The sequence below is a fragment of the Euprymna scolopes genome, chromosome 7 (genome assembly GCF_053919585.1).
Source record: "Euprymna scolopes isolate OS-2025 chromosome 7, ASM5391958v1, whole genome shotgun sequence".
NCBI lineage: Eukaryota > Metazoa > Mollusca > Cephalopoda > Sepiida > Sepiolidae > Euprymna > Euprymna scolopes.
In genome coordinates, this window is record NC_136488.1 from 62635777 (window position 1) to 62656802 (window position 21026).

General features: G+C 33.8%; 2 protein-coding genes across 2 annotated transcripts in view; one reads left to right on the forward strand and one right to left on the reverse strand.

Annotated features, from left to right (window-relative positions):
* Positions 1–584: 584 nt before the first annotated feature.
* LOC145279767 (uncharacterized) overlaps positions 585–21026 on the forward strand; it is a 139805-nt gene continuing 119363 nt past the window's right edge. The window contains exon 1 of the mRNA XM_080131084.1: positions 585–1195. Within this exon, the coding sequence (XP_079987210.1) occupies positions 1043–1195 (153 nt within the window). The 5' untranslated portion in view covers positions 585–1042. The remainder of the gene's footprint in view (positions 1196–21026) is intronic.
* On the reverse strand, positions 7319–19592 carry LOC145279765 (uncharacterized). The gene is made up of 3 exons (XM_080131074.1): positions 19255–19592; positions 15646–16018; positions 7319–7799 (listed from the first exon to the last, which is right to left on the reverse strand). The coding sequence occupies exons 1-3, from the start codon at positions 19426–19428 to the stop codon at positions 7384–7386; spliced, it is 963 nt and encodes a 320-aa protein (XP_079987200.1). The 5' UTR covers positions 19429–19592; the 3' UTR covers positions 7319–7383.

The following is a 21026-nucleotide window of genomic DNA, read 5'->3' on the forward strand; positions in this document are numbered from 1 at the left end:
AAGGCGCCACCAGATACAAACCTGGAAATGAACCGGTGTGTCAATGTGATTGCACCGATACTAGCTTATAAAAGCTACTCTTTCTTTTTCAGTTCCTTCTTAGGGTTTTGGGAGGAGTGGGATTCTTGCCACCAGGATATAGAAGAGTAGGTTTTATTTTGTCTATATTTCTGGAAACTACAAAAACTTAGGCAACATTCTTTTTTTTACTTTTTTTAAATTATTTTTGCAAGTTTCAAAGATGGTAAAGGTACGATGTGGTAATTTTTACTTACCGGAACTCGATGTGGAGGGATGAAGCTTGGTCGACTGATTTTATAATAGTGTTTGTTTGTTTGTTGTCCACTTACGTGGGTTGTATGTGACAACATTTGCATAGAATCGACTAGTGGGTTATAAAAACACTCCTATCGGCGATATGTGTTGTTGGTCTTTTTGTTTAGTCCAATTATACGTTTCGTAGTTACTTTTACAAGGACGATCTGTCGTTGTAAGCAACGAAGCAATTCGTTGCAACTCCAGTTAACCGAGAAAAGTCGTGAAGGATTCACCACGCAGGGTAAGAGTTTCATTGTTTCTTTCTTTCTACTTAGAGTCCAGGTTTAACCAGTTGATTTGCAGAAACGCCTCCCCCTTCCCCCTTTAGTCTGTTAAAAATCCGACAACAGAATAGTTAACAAAGACCCGCCATCCTTTGTTTCTAAATGATTACATTATTTAGAAACGCTTTTATAACATGAAGCGAAGGAGAACTATTGATGACTATTGTGCAGCTTCAACGGGTTGTATAGTTGATCAGCTTCTGATTGATTATCTTGGTATGTAATTTAGTAAGAAACAATGTGGAAAAATAAGGGAATGGCCAATGCCAAGAAGCGGGTGGAGATCCGAGAAGGTCGGTTCTACCGTGGCTACCGTAATATGATGGCCTAGCGACGACTATAATTTAGTCTGGAACATCGGTCTGTTGAAATTTGGTCACGTGTCTCATGACGAAACCGGAAGTTGGTTTAAATTTTTGGAGGGTTAAATAAATTTAAACATGCCGTCGAGATGTATAGTTCCAAAATGTCGAGGTAACTACGAAAATGGACCAAAAGTTACCGTGTTTTCATTTCCCCCAAAAAAGGAAATAATTTACCAGTGGATTAATGCAATAAAAAGGAAGGATTTTACTCCATCTAAATATAGCAGAGTAAGTGTTAAAATGTTTGAGATATTTAAAAAAAAAAAAAAAAAAAAAAAACGCGCCTTATTATTTTTAGAACATATTTTAAAATAAAAATGAAAGTATGTATATATAAAAATGAAGGGTTTGTATTACTGTACACATAGATTCGAAAAAGTTGTCAAAAAACAAATATATAACAAATAAATGTTATCAAAGGCAAGATAAGTTACTTTTCTACCTAACTGGATATATTTTTTGTGGTTTTATTCAGTGTAACATGTTTATTCAGCTCAAAAAACATGCAGTGTTTACCGATGTATTGGAAAATTCAAAATGGCGCCCGACTCTCTCTCGGAGAGGGTAAGTTTGGGAAAAGGTATTATAAATAATAAACTAGACAAAATACTATTAAAAAAACAACGGAATATATGCCAAATTATGTCACGGTAACCTATATTGAGCGAACTTCTAACAGTATTTTGTCTAGTTTATTATTTAGGTAGAAAAGTAACTTATCTTGCCTTTGATAACATTTATTTGTTATATATTTGTTTTTTGACAACTTTTTCGAATCTGTGTACAGTAATACAAACCCAAAATGAATTTTACATGTAATTTAAGTTATGTGCTGAAATAATAAATTATTTAGAAACTTATTTAAAATGGAGTATGGTGAAAATATTATGTACTTTCACCTAACAATTTAAAAGCGATATCGTAAAAACGGAATTCGCAGTTTTGTGTTAGGGTTGTCAAAACTTTCCCAAAAATTTTGATACTGCTAGTAGCGCTGTAAACGAAAATAACGTTTAAAACTACGACAAACGAGTAGTTTCCAAGATATGAAGAAATGTAATTTAAAAAAAATGAGGGATCACTTTTCTATAAAAATTCAACGTAAAATGAGCACTCACTTTATGGGCATCGTTTTTTTTTTTTTTTTTTTTTTTTAAATTTTTTTTAGGGCGCTTTCTTTTTAACAAATAAAAGCGAAGAAAAATGAGTATGGTCACCTTATGTTGGGGGTTGGGAGTCAACGTACAATGAACACAGTTTAACGTAAAATGAGCACCCACATTCAAAAAGTGTAAATTTTTGTCGGGGAGAGGGGGGTCAACTGTAGGTGCTCATTTTACGTTTAGTTGTGTTCATTCCTACATCAAAGAAACACTTCGCCTTGTTTGAGGCGAAAATGCAATTTAAAAAAAAATTGCTCGTTGCCCATGTAAAAGAAAAAAAAAAAGAAAATTGACCATAAAGTGGGTGGTCGTTTTAGGTTAAATTATCCCCTCCCCTTTTTTTAATTAACATCTCTTTATATCTTAGAAACTACTAGTTTGCCGTAATTTTAAATGTTATTTTCGTTTTCAGCATCCCCGAAAACCTATAAAAGTAGTAATTTAAAAGGATTTTTCGAGGGTGGCCTAATTCTGCACATTTACCTTATTTTTTTTATCTTATCGTTTTTTGTCATGTAATTTTTTTTTTTTTTTTTTTTTATCAAGTCAAACATGGTACGATTTTTTAAATTATTTCTTTAGGTATGTGAACTTCATTTTCGACCTAAAGACATACAGCGAGAGGCATTAGCATTTGATGAAAGGACTGGAAAGACAATTAGTGTCAAAAAAAATCCCTATCTTAAGAATGGTGCTATTCCTCGAATATTACCAAACTGTCCCTCCTATTTATCGTCATCAACCACTTTTAAAGAGTCCCCTAACGCAAAGAAAATGCGTTTAGAAAATTCTGCTCTTAAGCGTGCATTATGTGAACGTTGCTGACGAGTTAGAGTTATGGAAACGTAAAACTTTCCATAATATAGATGATTTAGAAAAAAAATTAACGTTTATAGATAAAAATTATTGGACTTCAATTAGGCAAGACAATGCCATCATTATATGCCATATAAAGAGATGCCCATGCCCCAAAATAAAAATGTCTATGGTGATTGAACCGGACTTGGCCGTTAGAGTATTTTGTACTGATGTGGAAATGAGTGCTATAGGGGAGTCTAGAATTCCTAAACATGTAACAGAGGAAAATACTCTGCAGATTTTGATGGAAAACATGAAAAAAATGGACATCGAAGAACAGGAAATTAAAACTTCTAATATGAGTTCTTTATTAAAATTAATCTTATTTTTGCTATTAGTGCAAGATGAATCATTTAAATATTTTAATGCCATTAAGTTCATATATGAACAAATTAGCATAATGACAATGAATAAGGTTAATTATTCGAGTGAAATGATGCTATTTTCTTCCTTATTATACAACTGCTCCCCTAGAGGGTACAGACTGTTAAGAGACACTAAAAATGTAATTTTACCATGCTATTCAACTATTCGAAGATTAACCTTATCAACTTCTCTGAATCCTGTCATTGAACAACACGATAACAATTTTCTCATGTATATTAAAGGTAAGTTCAAGTTACTAATGCAGAATGACATCACAGTATCTTTACTTGTTGATGAAATATATCTCAAACCTTATCTTGATTATAAAGGTGGTAATATTGTTGGCTTAGCTAACAACAGCAATGAACCTGCCATAAGTGCATTTGCCTTTATGCTTAGCAGTGTATTTTCACAATATAAGGATGTTATGCCAACTAAATGTCTTCTAGCTGAGAACTTATTTGACATAATTAAACGTGTAATAATAGGCTTAGAAGATATAGGGTTTAAGGTATTATCTGTTATAACAGATAATAATGCAATAAATAAAATGTCTTTCTTTTGTAGCCCATGAAAGCTTTCAATTGTATATCCCCATCCAGTTAGAACGTCTAGCCCTCTTTTCTTCTTATTCGACTCAGTGCATATATTAAAATGCATTAGAAACAATTGGCTTGGCCAAAAAGATGAACGTAAATGCATGATGTTCCCAAAGTTTCGTTATAATGGAAATCATGAATCAGATAACATCCAAAGTGCTCCATTTTCTAGTTTACATAAACTTTATGCCCTAGAATCTCAATCACTTGTGAAATATTGCTATAAGTTAACTTCAAAAACTCTTTCTCCGACTACTTTTGAAAGGCAAAATGTTAATTTGGTTTTTCAAATTTTCAACGAATATACTATTCAAGGTTTGCTAACCTTAGGAAAACAGGAATGCTTGCCAAATTATGAAGAAATCGCAGAATACATTCAAATATTTTATATTTGAACAATACTGAATGTGAAAACACCATATAAAGGTTGTCGACTTCGTAATAAATATGCTAATCCACTTACATGAAATAGTGATAATTATAGTTTCCTAAATCTGTGACTGGCTAGAAACTTGGAATAGCATTTCTGGAAGAACTGGTAAGTTAACAAAGGAAACATATACTGCTTTGCACCATACTACTTACGCAATTTTAGAATTGACTAAATATTGTATAAATGTACTGAACATGGTGTACATATTACCAGGAAAGTTTCAGACAGATAACCTTGAGGCAAGGTTTGGCTAGTATCGACAACTTATTGGAAATCAGTATAATATACCAATACGTCAGGTGTATGAATGTGAAAAAAAAAAATTCAGAATGTTGTCAGTTTTAAAATTGAGCTTACCAATTAATAATCGAACTATTGAATTGAAAAATTTTAAAAGAAACTAATTGGGATGAAATGATAAGGGAGCAAGAGTTACATGTTTATAAATTTAACATAGATGTAACAAAAGATGATGTTAATCAATGCAAGGAAGTACTTCCTGTTATACTTAGCAGGTTATTGCTGTCATGCAGTTTTTAAAAAACTGAAATGCAACAGCTACAAAAATGTAATATCCGGGAGAGAGGCTGTTGAAGAAATAGCTGAATTAAACAGCTACTTTCAGGGTATTAACAGAGGTTCTCTGCTATACTCAAATTATATAACTAATAATTTTGTCTTATATAATTATATAGTTATAAACAAACTTACAAAATGCGATTCTGTTTTACATTCGATTCATCAGAGAAAATTCGCCATGTACATAACTTTAAATATTTTGGCTGATCAAAATCGATTATTTCATGTTGACTCTTGTGATGACCTATGGCGATGACGTCATTTTTCAGCTGACAGGCCATCTATGACGATGGTCACGGTTCTACCCTAAGGTGTTTTCGAGTCTGTCATTTTATGTTGTAGGTGGGAGAAGTTGGCCCTTGGATACATATTGAACATGCCATGCAGGGCCAAGGGAGTTGGTCATTGGTGCACGCCACTTCATTCGAGAGTTCTGATGGGTGCCGACGTCGTCCGTGCTCTGCGGTGTTCCCTGTCTGACCATTAGTTTCTTATGTTGCGTCTAATCATGTTACGTGACGAGGTAGGTTGCTAGCAGTACCTCGGTGAGCACTTTATCTGTTACCAGTTGGTTGCCGACGTACATGCACCTTTCCAAGTCTTGGCGTAGTAATAAAGGTCGCGAAATAATGATCATTTCGCAACCATTACCGGCCCAATCTCGGACCATCCAGCCCAACTAAGGTCGGAATTAGATTTTCAACAACAAATAATAAAATCATTTTATATTAGATTTTAGAGATGTATTAAATAACATTATTCCCGAAAAACATACGTAAAAGGTGAATACAATTTGCATAGTGGGTAACTTGAACTTATCACCACTATAAAAAACACAAATATTCTTGTGGAAAAAATATCCGCTTCATTTAGGAGCTAATCTTTCAGATTTTTCACATCTGAAGCCTGTCACTAGACAAACCTTTCGCTCAAGCAATGTGTATATATATATATATATATATATATATATATTATATATATATATTGATCATTTACTTGAAACTTACTCGGTTTGTGTATACCAATCGTAATGAATTAAAATATTCTCATAAGGTTTTTTATGAAAAAGATCTTTCTTTTATATAATTTTTGTAAATTTAAGCCCAATGAATGCTTTTTATTGGTTCCAGAGCATATATATATATATAGTTCAGTATCGATACAACCAAAAAATGATAGAATTTTTTTTTTTTTTTTTTTTTTTTTTTACAAACTAAAATCTATTAAGATCCATTATTCTTGAACAACTTTTTTTTCCATAAAGACAAAAACCTGAACTTTATCATCTGAAAAGCAGAATGATATAAAACTTTTTCTATTTTTAATCAGTTTAAATTAAAAATTTTCCAAAAGGTAAAAAAAAAAAAAAAAAAAAAACACTATTCACCGCCATTTTTGTCTCAATGGATAACACATATTGTTTAAAAGGTTTTTGAATCAATTATTTATTTTTGTCTAAATAAGATTTATGATAATTTGCTACAAGAATATGCAAAAATATAACATAAGTACCTGAATTTCAAATAATTGCATCTTTTTATCTCAGTCGATAGATTTCGCGTGGTGAAATTAAAAAATTCAAAATTTAATGATAGCTTCAAAGAAACTACGGTAGTCTTTATATGAATAAATGAAGTCATTTAGTTCTGTAAATTTCCATGTATTTTTAACGTTTGTTTGGACGAGTAAGTGAAGAATCAATTTTATAAGGATTTAATTCTTTTTTCATAAGCGATGCATATTTGTTGCCTAAATAACCCCCGACGTTAAGCAACGATAAGGCTGGCTTGTACCAGATGGGTGATGATTTTGGGAATGCTAAGCGCCATATGCCGTTGGAGACAACTCCTGCATCTAGTATCACGCTTGGTCATCTTGACCCTGTCTTGCCATCAGGACCAAGTGTTTCTGGACAAGAGTGTAGTATATGCAAAAGTCACTCCACATTAAGTCAAGCGCGAGTCACAACAAAAAAGAAAAGTGGGAGATGACAGCTGTTTGTAAATATGAACAACTGTTTGTAGTCATTTATGGTCTACCATAAGTGAGGAAATATCACGTAACGACAAATTGCCGAAAGAAATTATCGTATTTTTAGCAAAAATGCGCATTTACTTATCATTTTTTTTTCTCTTTTGGCATCGATTCTTCAAAGCATTTCTTACTTAATGGTATACTAGCAATATTGGGCCCACTAAAAGAAAATTTATTTTTCAAAGATTTAAAAGTAGTGTTTTTCGTAAAAAGAATGAAAATATATCATTTTTTTATTTATTTTTCTGTTAACCTTTGGAAACAACATCGGGTTTGAATAAATATATGCATACAAGATAAAATGGAGACGAAAAAGACGTTAGGTGTTAGGATAGTAATTATTTTTATGTTAACATTTCCTGATCTTTTGTAATTGATAATCGATTAATCGCATCGGCACATCGATTTGGGGCAGTTTCCTTTGCTGCAATTGGTTCGACACCATGTATCTTGCATGAAATTGCCCCTCCAGACACCGACAGCACGGCACAGTTTATGGTTGAGAGTTGTGTGGCGAGCAGGTCTTCTGGTTGTGTGGCGAGCAGGTCTTCTGGTTGTGTGGCGAGCAGGTCTTCTGGTTGTGTGGCGAGCAGGTCTTCGGGTTGTGTGGCGACGAGGCCCTCTGGTTGTCCTCCTCTGTGGTCCCCTTGTGGTTATCCGATTCTTTGGGTTAGGAGTGGTTGGTATCCGAACATTGGGAGGAAGAATGGCCACATCAGAACATCCATAGAATTCTTCCTGGGGTTCGGAACATCCGAGGCCTTTACATCGGTTGACCATATTCACTCCCCAAGTGTTACCTTTTTGAAATGATTAAAAGAAAATGAAAATAGAATAAAAAATTAATTATAATTCCCAACGCAAAGGGATTGGTTATGAAGAGTTAGGGTTAGGGTGAATGAATTTATGTGATTCAAATGTTCACGAAAATAGTTTGCATGTGAGACAGCTAGGGTTTAAGAAATATATCCTGTTCTGTAATGTACTTGAATAGTTGTTTTGCTTATATACGAGCAAAGGGGGTATAATTGAATGTATATATAACATCCTTGTCTGTGTGAGAGAGAATGGATTAAAACAAAAGTGGCGAAATACATGAATATGAATTCTATGTGTATTCGAAAAAATATATCTACTCGCAGGGAGATCGGACGGTGTTTAGGATTGAATGAGGGTCAACAAATGTTGCATCCTCCAATACTTATTTTCATCGAAATTGATGAAATCGCCCATATTTTTCATAAAATTGATTAATTGCCAGCTCTAGTGAGGATCCCCCGGTACACATGCCTCCCTGCAGTGACTTATTCAACAATACGATGCACTGTAGAGTCGACGATGCACTGTAGGGAATCTACTACTGATTTTATAAAATTATCTGTAAATAATGGCTTCACTTCGTGTAAAATTCAAAGGTCAAGTATCATGGTTTAATTGTGCTCGAAGTAGAAATATTCATTTCTAATGCGCCTCTGTCTTATCAAAGAACCAACTGTTCATCTTATGAAATAATTTTTACATAATCACTTGAATTAGTTAAAAGTACGAAGGTCAAGTATCATGTCCAACTGTGCTTTAAAAAGAAACATTAATTTCAAACGTCTTATAAAATAATCTGCGTTGGTTTTATATACTTATTTCTGCTTGTGCAGTGATAAAACTTTTCAAATGCACTTGTGATGTTAGGCTATATAAAAGTGTTAACTTTGGTCAAAATTCTTCTTTAATCGGATTTTTTTATCAATTTTCGATACGTATTTGAAACATTCTGATACAAAATCTATCAAAGAACACTTCCAGATATATTGAGTACCTTTGTGTGAAATTAAAAAAGACTGCCATTTCGGAGTCCATAGGGAACGAACACACAAAGTTCCTTTTCTACAATAGTAAATAGAGAAGATAAATACAGGGCGTCCCAAAAGTCACTAAAGAGTTTTGAACTCAAATAGATTCTTTGTTTTTCATATCCTTCTCTAATTTTAACACAATCTGACTAAGACATTGGCAAATTAAAAAAAAAAATGCAAAATTCAAACAATTATTATTTATGACAAATAATGTCTTTTAAATCTTGCTCATTTTCATTTTCACATATTTGTGCTCTTTCCAAAACATTATTCATGAGAGATTGCAGAATTTCTGGATTACGACTTAACTCCCTTATTTCGTTCTTGATGGTTTCCTTCAATTCTTGCAGGGTTTGGGTTTGTTAATAGACTTTCTTTAAGATATCACCACAACAAAAGTCTGGGTTGGTCAAGTCTGGGGGACGTGATGGTCATTTGGCATTGCCGGAGCGAAAGATAATGTCGTCGCCAAAGCATTGCCTGAGAAGCTCCATGGTGTCTCTCGCCGTATGTGACGTTGTCTCACCTTGTTAGAACCATAGTCCGGGCATATTTTAAATTTGTGGGCGCAAGAAGTCTGTAATCATAGCCCGGTATCTCTCTCCAATAATAGTGACAGCATTTTCGTTTTAATCTTCAAAAAAAAAAAAAAAAAAAGTTTAAATAATCTTTTCCTCCGTTACTGCACGCCATACAGTACACTTTATGGGGTGCAACTGCTTTTTGATGAATTATACTTTGATTTTCAGAGCCCCAAAATATTTCATTTTGTTTGTAAACGTGTCTTTAAGGCCGTCCGGCATTGCCCAATGGTATGATATGCTTAAATATGATCTTTTAGTGTATGCAAATTTCGTGTTTAGTATTGAGCTAAACTCTATTGACTATTATATATAGTAATTTCAAAAGTTTTTTTTTTGTTTTTTTGGAAAAAAGACTAAACTGCCGTCAGCTAAACTCGAAATCAGACATAATAATCAGCCGTAGTCGTTAAATTTTAAGTTTGCTAGAAATGGTGTTATGCCAATAAACTTTGAGACGATGACTAACAAATTCAGACTTCTATATAGAAAGTAGTAGCGTGTGTTTGCGTCTGTGTATATACTGGGTCGAATTTTCCTATTGATTATTGTAACTGTGGCTAGTTCTCTGGTCAGCTAAATAGTAAACTCCATAGCTCCTTAGTAAATGATCTCTTATATGAAGGACAGTTGTCTGTGTGGTTGTATCTCCAGCTAAAAGTAAAAAAAAACTACAAGACTAAACCCCACAAAGTTGGTATATTTTGGATCAGAGTTGCCCTGGGTGAATAATATCCACAATGTAGACACTTATTCATTCTTTGGAGAATAGGGACGTCAACTGGAGTAAGTTTTGTCAAGGAACATTAGTTTTCAGTGTTGTTAGGCACTAATTTGGAAAAAAAATGCCAACTTTTTCTTAGAAAAATCTATTATACAAGGTGGAGCAGAGCAACTTGCTTATATAAATTGAATTGATATTCCAAATAAAATTGTATAAAAGAGTTGTCTGTGTACAGCGTGGAACATTAAAATTGGCGCAATAGAAAAGACGTGATTTTATTTCCGTTTGATGAAAACCGGTTTTCTTGTTGCAGACCATCTACTAGTTGGGCAGTTGTGTATAAACCCCAAGAGCGATAGGAAGCCTTCTATCATGTCTGAAAGTGACAGTGTTCACCGAGCGAGATTGGAGATGTGCCACTGTACAACTCGTGCTCTCTACCGATCCAAGTTATGACAGCAGGACCGTTGCCAGCACCCTCAAAATGCAAATCTTGATGGTTCAATGCTTGGAGATACAGCTCAACGCATCGGACGACCTACGGTTATGGTATTTGGTGTGGTTTCAAGTGAGGGCCACATCATGCCACCTCACATCTTTTGAAGTCTGCTTCAAAGTCAACACAAAAGTGTACCTGAATGTGCTGAAAAGTGTGGTGATCCCCCGATGTAATCAGGTAGCCGCTGGTATACCCTGGATGTGACAGCAGGACTCTGCAACGGTCCACAAGTCCAAAGAGACCCAGGCTTGGCTTCAGGTCTGCTACAACTTTGTAGCTTTCTCTTACTGGCTCCCTCTTCCCTCAACCTGAACCCGCTGAATTACTTCATTTAGCCATATGTCGAAAACATCACCAACATGACCTCCTACAACACCAAAATCAACCTGATCGCCACCATGCGTCGAGTATTTGCTAAGCTCCCGCCAGCGCTTGTAGAAAAGGCATGCTTCCAGTTCTGGACCCGTATCCAGCAGGTGATTGAGGACGAAAGCGGCTACATTGAATAGTTGTCAGCTCTATTACATAACCAAGTCACCTGAATTAATTTTTTCAATAAAAATTTTCAAATAAAGCTGTAGAAGCGATTTCTTTAGGGCGACAATTTTATCGTTCTACCCTGTAATATATATATAAGATTTGTCTGGCTAGAGAGGGATGGTTGGGCAGTGGAGAAAGAGAGGATTGGAGAGAGGGAGAAATAAAACGGGTAGAGAGAGAGGGGTAAAGAGATAGAAGTTTAAATAGAAATATGTTACACTTTTGCCTCCCGGGCAATGCCGGCTAGCCCTACTAGTATCAAATAACAATAAATCAATTAAATGTTAAAAAAAAAAAAAAAAATCTCTGCCATTCATTTTGTCTGTAGATTATCTGATTTCGTGTTGTATTTGTTGGACTTCATAGTTACGTGAGCTTTTTTCTTTTTGTTATTTTGCGATATCGATGTCTTTCATGCTAGACTTAAACTAACTCATTATTAAAGAAGGGCATTTACTCGGCGTTGCCCGGCATTGAAAACATGTTACACGGTAGAGAGTGCCTAGAGAAAAATATTTTAAAATATAGGCGCATTTTTTTTATTCCAATGAATGTTTGATTAAACCATTTACTATATAATAAAGACCAATGTGTATTTATTTGCATATAAATTATCCGTCTCGTCAAACATTTAGCGAGTAAAAGTTTTTTGTCTGACCTCGGACGAAATTATTTCAAGTGGTAAGGTGAAGTGAGAAAGCAAATAGCAAGTTGGACATTCCTTGCCGCTTGCAAATGAATTCTGAATTAAAAGTTAACGATGAGTGTTTTTTGCTTGTTTTTAGATTATCAGAAATTATGCTAATTTATGTGAAAAATTAAATTACCGAGGTAAATCTGCGAACACTGGCAAAGCTTATTTTGCTCATCAATTTGGGCGGAAAATGTACAGTAGTAGCAAATAAAACTATTAATTCCATGTATGTTTATAAAAGTTACACCTAGACGATAAATACTAACACACAGGAAATTTATGCCTGCACATTTTTCTTTGAATCTTGTGGATTTTCATGAGATTATTTATTTGCGACGATTAATCGGAATCAGGAATCGGAAAAATCTTAACTTTTCAGAATATCGGTGTCGGAATCAGGAAAATTTGAGTCTAATTTCTAGACACCCCCCCCCCCAAAAAAAAAATTCACCACAGAATTACCCCCCCCATATGTAACATGATGTAACTTTATTATAAGTTAATGTTATCAATATAACTTCTGTACCATTTAAAAGAAGGGCAAAATAAACTAGAAATAATTTTTTTTTTTAATTTATCGTACGAAAATAATGTAATTGTGAGATGAAAATCTTGACGCTTTAAAATAACATTCCCATGTAGTAAGCATTCCGAACGGGGAAATATACCCGTGTTTAATAAACTAGCAAAAATCAACTAATGGTAACATTTTCGTGAAGTTTTGGATACTTATGCAAATCGGAATAAAATGCAGTTTCCGTAAAATATACGAGGGAAATATTTTTAGTGCATGTTCCTCCCTCCATATTTATTTTTTAGAAATTCGAATAAAATATATTTAAATCGGTCGAAATTTCTATTTATTATAAAACATAAGAGTTCAAATAAGTAAAAAATATTTATTTTTTTTAAAGTATTGAACAAAAACGTATTGAACAAAACCTTACCTTGAAGCTGCAATTAAAAAAATTGATATGAATTAATATTTTTAGTAGCTTTTTTTTCTAATCAAATATAATATTATCAGTTGAATTGCCAAGAAAAAGGAACTTTTTAAAAATTAATTTTTAAAAGATTAAAATGATTAAAATTCCATTATTTAAAAATTGTTTTTTGTTTAAATCTTTTGGTGCTAATGCAGAGAGTGATCCGCGCTATTTTTTTTTTTTAGTTTAATTAAAGTTTTATGATATGTTTTTTTTAATTCAATTGTAAGGTTAAAGTACAGAATAGGTATAAAACACCCTCCCTTCCCCATATTAAGAATAGCTTTTTAAATAATAACGTTATTATTTCAGCACGGATCACTCTCTGCATGAGTACCAATTTTTTAAATATTAAGCCATCATATAAACATGATTTTTGCCAGCTATTTTATTGCCAGATTAAAATCGATTGAAAAATATTATTGCACAAATAATGAACATGTTGTAGACCACTACCATATCTAGTTTGTATCTCTTTACAAAAGTATGGAAACCTGTAATTAACCAAATGAACAGTTTAGTAAAACCGAATTTCATATTTAATATACAAATGTTTATAATATTAATCGTTAAACTATGAATCTTAAAACCTAACAAAATTATAACAGATTAATTATTAATTGCAGTTTGAAGAAAATAAACAAAGGTTTTTAAAAAAATTATTAAGTCGCTTCTGCTTTTCCATACATCATATAGTTCGCACAGGTCTGACGTCACGGGATCATGCGCTCTATTCTTCACAATCGTTTGGCAGACCCTACTAACTTCCGATTCTAAAAATAATTCCTTAAAAATATGTTGAACTTTTAAGTTGGGTACTAAAGATAAAATGATGCTTAATTTATTGTTATTAAGCTACCAGTAAAATTTAAATTTATACATCATAACATAAAAAAAACGTAAATTTATTTTAATTGAGCAAAAAAAAAAATTAAAAAATCAAGTGTTGGCTTTTGCCCGGTCCATCAGCATTGACAAACCTGATAAAAAAAAAAACAAAAAAAACTTCAATGAATTAGTGAACTTCAAGATTTTTCACATTTTTTTACGCTAGATACATTTTGGCGCCATGTTTCTTTTATTTTGGGATCTCCTTTTTATTAAGTAGTGTTTAATGGTCGTAAAATCAAGTTCTCAAATATATATATATATATATATATATATATATATATATATATATATATATATATATATATATATATAGCAAGTGAATAAAACGGGAATAAACTCAAAGCGGGGAATAAATAATTATTAATAATTGTTAATTGAAACAATTTTGTCAGTTAAGTTTATACTCCTTTCACCAATAAGACGCAAATACACAAATGAAGACTGGAATTTTGCCTGCTTATAAAACTGTAAGTGCATAACTTAAAAAAATGGAGTCGTAGGTGAAAGTTTTCAGCAAATCCTTTTGAACAAAAGTAAGATTCCAGTTTTTCAGGCGATTACGTGTGAACAGTCTGAAAAATTTGTCGAAGGAAAATGTTAAACATGTAAATTTAACGTAAAAGGAGACCTGAGCTATTATTCTAGTATTTTAGGGCAGTTAATGAAATTGTTCAGATAAATTCTGTGCGTTTATTTTGGTTGGGGGATATTGATTTTAAGTGATTGAGTGTGGCTTTATGATCATATCAGTCAGACTAAGGATTAGTGGTAAAAAATGAAATTTCTATTATAAAGTCTTGAAGCTTGCTAATGTTTGAGGACATTATTTTTACAGTTTTGAATAATTTTAGGTCTTCCTTGTTTTTTTTTTTTTGTTTTCTTTCTGTTTTTCTTTCAAGAATGCGTTTCAAAATTATTAATAAAATTGTTAAAACTCCATGTGTGTTTTGAAAAACTTCAAGAATTAGGCGGAGTTATCTTTCCTGGCGACTCCATTCTCGTAGCATGAAATTGTCAAGATGGTTGCGTCGCGATCGGTCTCACTAAAATTTGATTTTCTTTTGTAAAAAAAAAAAAAAAAAAATCTACTCGATCAAATTAAGTGATTTTTTTTTAATGACGACTTCATTTGATAATAGTCGCGTATATCATAGATTTTTCTTTTATGTTCGTTATATATATATATATATATATATATATATATATATATATCTTTGCGAAACTGTACAAGCACTAAAATTTCTTAGGGTAGAATGATTTGGGGTTAAATTTTCCAGTGGCTTTTATAACATTGTTATAAATACATAAATTTATATTACATGAAAGGAATGTATGATTTATGTACACGTTTCCCTTTCTGTATGTCTATATAAATTATCGGTGAGATACAAATAAATAAAAAAAAAAAAATATATCCGTTATTTACAGATTTTGTTCCATCGCAAAATTCTTAAATAGAAAGAAAATAAACTGACGTAAATAAAGTTAGTTCATTTTATTTATTTTCAAAATAACTTTGGTATATTTATATCTTAAACTCATTGTTCTCTCTGTGATAAGTAAAGCTCTAAATATCGAAGCATTTCTATATAAACGAACTTAAATCGACGCCATTTAATAAACTCCTTTGATAGGGACAACAGGGGTCTATATTACTCGTATGCTGTGGCTGTTTTTTTTGGGGGGGGTCGTATTTGTTATCGGAATCGGTCATTGTATTGGAACCTGGAAAATATTAGAATCATCCCATCACTATTAATTATGTCACTCTATAAAATTATGAGTTTTTTAAAAAATAATGTGGGTACACGATAAGGTGTGGTATAGGACTGACCAACAAGTAAATCGCGGACCTGTAAGTAGGCACTTTTTTCCACTTACCAGTGTGATATTTCCATTGTAATACGCATTGATCACAAGTAACTCCGGCCGGAAGTCTCAGCTTAATGGTGTAATGACCCTTTCGGCTACCTATATGGAGCCTTGTTCCGCTTCCGTCAGCCAATTGTAGAAGATTTTTGTCCAAGCATTCTTGGGTGGCTCTCTTTGTGACATCGTTGTTGACACACAGACGGAATTCAAACCATCCCAAATGGTTGGCAGTCAGTTCAACGTCAACAGTGATTATTTCCCCTCTCCGGTAATATTTTCCGATCGTGCCAGTAGCATAGATCCCACCAGCCTCGTTTTCGCGGACTCCATCATAAGGATCACCACAAATGCCACATTTGCCGTTCATTTTGTTCCACTGATGCTATAATCAACAAACAGAAAATGGTTTAATCAAATTAAAAAATGCAATATATTTGGCGTTGTCCGGGAGTAGAGAAAATCAAACAAACCTACAATCCAAGTGATTAATTTAGAAGAAGCATGGGTGCTCGTTAAGATAGTCGATGGATCGATTTTTAATGTCGTTTAAGCAAAAACAATATTACATACTTAACTGTCATGTCAAAAATAGTAATATATACAAATATTACGAAAAGTCATCGACTAGAACACCTGCTATTGTGTTTTTAGTAAAAAAAAAAAAAAAGTCTATCGCTATAGGTGAAAATTTTTGTGCGTTCCGAGTTATGTCCCCTGTGTGTGACCTCTTCACCGCCTATTTTATAACATCTAAGAAAAATGCAATTTTCTGCGATTTTCTGCAAAAATTACTTTTAACTATAAATAATTTTCTACTCGATTTTTGCATATATTACTGTTTTCGACATGACAATTAAGTACATATTTTTTTTTGCTTAAAACGAGATAAAAAAAAAACAAAAAAAAAACAATAATCTGTTGACTCTTATCTTAACAAGCACCAAAGAATGTGTGAGATTCCGTTCTACTGCTTGTAGTAGCAGCAGAAGTGAGTTTTGGTACGAAATATAAATCGTATTTTCTTATCAGTTTTCTCTAACAATTTATCCTCTATGAATGTGTTTTATTTATCCTCAAGTATGAGTAATTTTAATGCTATCTCCCGTAACACACCTGAAGATACTGGCTTCCTGATCTAAAATACACCAAAAATTGATTTTTTTTTTTTTTTTTTTTTTTTTTTCCCGTATTTGGATTCATCTGACTACTGTTCTCATCTTGAGTGTGATTTTCACAACGTTTCGGTCGCTGTAACCTCCGACCTTCTTCGGGTGTATTTTTTCGAACTCGGGAATTTGGACGGAATTTCGAGCGGAGCCCTTTATTTACTTCACGGAGCTAGCATGTTTTTGTTACGTCAGCCCTGACTGGATAGAGGTCCTAAGTAATTCGCAATAGTATTTTTCGGTCGCCCACACTGAGGATTGAACCTTCAACCTTTTTACAATTCTTTCCAAGTACTCTAACCATTGCGTCCACAATGGACGCAGTAATTAGAGTACTTGATATATGAGAGAGGTTATATACAGTACTAGCGGGGGCACCCGGCGTTGCCCGAGTGTTTGTTTCCGGGACGGGGGGGTTAAAAAATGTTATGGTAGGTAAGTAGGAAGGATCAAACCCGGAGTCATGATTAAAAGTAGGAAAATAAAGTGAAAAAAAAAAAAAAAAAACATCTGCAACGTTAACAGTTCGGCCACCAAGAAAAGTCCATTCCAGTTGTTTAGGAAAAAAAAAAAAAAAACGACTACAGTAGGTCGGCGCGAACGTGAAAATATAATGTGAATTGTCCAGCACGCTAACCACTACGCCACAGAGCACTGCAGCTTAGTTTAGTGATTTTAAATAACTTCACATGAAAGAACTACGAAGCCAAACCGGTGTTTTCTTCTCAACTGTTCCTTGTGAACGATCCCCAAACGGTGTTAAGTGGTGGCAGGGGGAGGAGGAATTTATTAGAGAGAAAATATTTTACCACTGCCATTGATCTTAACCGATTTTGGCCGTGACTTCTCAGCAGAAAAAGTATAGAAATCTAAGATTATCGAGGAATTTGAGAAATAATAAGCCTATAACACACCTCAGATATTGTTCTGCCGTTTGTGCATAATGTATTTGCATGAAATATCTTGATTTTTAATCCTATTAAGGTCAAAATCCGACGTGAAAAAATGAGTTCATTTTATTTATATAGAAGAAGAAGATAGAAGATAGATAATCACGTTGAAACATCTATTCTCATTAGATCACCGAAATTAAGCAACGATGAGCTTGGCCAGTACCAGATGGGTGACCACTTGGGAATACTAGTTGCTGTATGAATTTGCGCTGGCATCTAGAAATTTCCAGTTTAGTATCTGGGGGCGCATTAAGGCCATTAAGAGAGATGCACCCTCAGTCTTCGCTAAGACATGCATCTAGGAGAAGGAAGACTGAAGTCTATCGTCTGCTCTGTTCTGCAGCAATCATTTGCACCGACCGAGATTAGCAATGGTTAAAAAAAAATGTGTGAATGGTCTTGCACAAAGCCTTCACCACTATAAACAAATAATGTGTTAATTTAGGACAACTTAGTTGGCTTATGCGCCGGGACCTGACGAGAGAGTCCATTTTTATTTGTATTTTTATGAGAACGGAGTCATAGGATGCTATCACAATGTAAGGGGAGATACGCTCGTGTTTTATGTATTATTAATCGGATATTTAGTAAAGCTAAAACTGCAATAAGACAACATGAAACTGAAATGAAAAAGAAATCCTATTATAAATATTACGAAAGTTAATCCACCAGACAGCATTTGCTTCTTCGTAAAATATCAGCCATTTTAACCGTTTTGTTAATTGTGGAAAAAGTATGAACTATTGGTCATTCGACATTCGAAAGGAATATAAAACGGTTTTACTACTTATGTACGACAAATTAAGGTACGACAACTGTTCCTGCTAATTTCCTAATCTTGTGATATATAGGCATGACCAAATTTAGGTTCGACAACCGGCTCTTTTTTTTTTTTTTTTTTTTTTTTTGGTGGGGTGAGGTCGCTTAAAATCTTTAAAAAAAATAGTTTTTTTTTTCCGAACTTAAGTCGGTTTATTTGCAGACATGAGTCGAACATAAAAATGGAAAACATTCTCTCAAGTTAAAAGAAAAAATGTTTACTTTTTCTTAAAAATCGTAATTGTTTTTAATCGTAACTGTTTACCAAAAAATAAGACAATGAAAAGTAAATAAATCAACAAATTATTTACCCCCCCCCTCAAATCTCGGTCTGTTAGTCTGAAAAAGTTTGTTTGTTTACAAATAATTTTAGCGACCAAAAAAAGAAACAAAAAAACACAGCAGTCCATTTCATTTAAAATCGCATGCTTTTTGTTCTTGACATAAGAATCCCAGGTTGCTCGAATGACGTGCCTAAATATCACACGATTAGAGAATTAGCTGGCGCAGTTGTCGTGTCTTAACTTGTCATACATAAGTAGAAAAATTCACAATCAAATATTTAGAATAAAAAAACTCGAGAAGTTGGAGGGGGGGGCAATAATCGAAAAAAATACAGTAAAACTAGTCTCGGATAATGCCGGGTAGATTCAGCCAGCTTAGAATAAAATATCACTTACAGCCATTCCTCCGCAAAATAGTTCGTTGTCATTGTAATTCTTTGGGGTTTTGAACCCGACTCTCCACATGCTAGATCTGGAGGGAGGCTGCCACAGACGACCATGGCCTTCCACTGAAGTTAATAAGCCAACACACACTGCAATAAACACGCCACTTAGGTGAGCGTAAACCATGTTTCCAAAGTTCTTGCAACTGTTTGTTATGGCTTTTTTTGTGACTATCTATTAAATATACATGCGTTCGGTTATCATAAATAGTTCGGTTATCAAACAGATAACAAGATTGCGTTCTTAGCAAAAGAAGCAGATGAGATTTTTCCCTGGCTTATTACATGAGCGATAAGTTAGCAGACAAACGCTAAGAACGGCTCGGCACGTGCTTTTATTATGACGGCGCCATTACCACTCTCTCTTCTCCGTCTCTTTCTCTAGAGAGCCGAATCCAAGGTAGATAACTGGAATACATATAACGGAAACCACTGCTCGATGGCATCGTTTTGTTGTATTCTTGGTTACATTCTTTACATAATATATTAATTTAACTTTAATTTCTACTTAATGCAGATATTGGTAAGCCAGAGATATCCGAAATATCTGTCTTGGATTTATTTTCGCCCAATATTAAAACTCTCTGCAAGAGTTCATAATTTCATTCTGCATGGAAAATTCAGAACGAGACTTTTCCTCTTACTGGCACAGCTTTCAAAACATCTGGACGTATCCAGCCAGATGTTCATCTGAACATGATTTTTCAAAAAGCTCCGACGCTGAGACAATCAGATTTTTAGCATTGTTTACCTCTGCTTCACACATTTACACAAACTTACCGGTTTTAGATCCGAATTATATCCCCTTTGAAAATCTAGAGGGCGCTGTTATCTGTGGTTAAAAAGCGGTGCACAGCAAATTCACCCACTCACTCGCTCACAAGAATAGCTTCTACAAACACCACTCTTTTCTTTCGGCTTGGTAGCTGCTATAAAAAACACCTGACACGCTACATAAACATCTTATTCGGTATGTAAGACTTTCCTCCCCATTTATGTTCACACGCATCATTTGTAGACTCATACATATTCTTACTATTTGATAGTGAACTCGGTCGGGCTTGCGAATACTAAATGTATTTGTATAGTTCACTGTTTTTGATTGCTATACGCTTGTATTTCGGGAGATGTTGCCAAGCGTCGAACAAATTATCATTTTTCCAAAATTTTGAAAATGTTCTCCCTGATCAAGTCACATAGACTTTCAGAGACAAGTAACTCTGTCAGCATATTTCTCCTTGTAGCATGTCGCTACAGGAAACGTTTAACATAACATTTACATCTTAAATTGATTCAAACTTTATCTACAACCCTGGCAATCTGTGTACTCTTTTTAAAAATTATATTGAGAAATAATGAATTCTTCGTTTAGTATTCATGTTTGAAGCTTTTTACGGGTTGGTCTATATTATTTTTCTTAACCACTTTTATGTTCGTTTTCGATAAACTATTTAACTGTGAATAAATGTATGCTATAGAATTCAAATGTTTTTTTCATTTCACGCGCACATACGTAACCACACCACAGTAATATAACACGCAAAAAGGCGACCACGTGTACGGAAAATATAGTCCCGAACACGTGGTTCATTATTTAACCAAAATGGAGAATATGTTTACCATGTAACTGTTTCAAAATATAGACACGTCGTCAAGCTGCTATCCAGCCTAGTTCCCACGCAACACGCACACGGACACAATGCACAACTCTCACACAGACACATG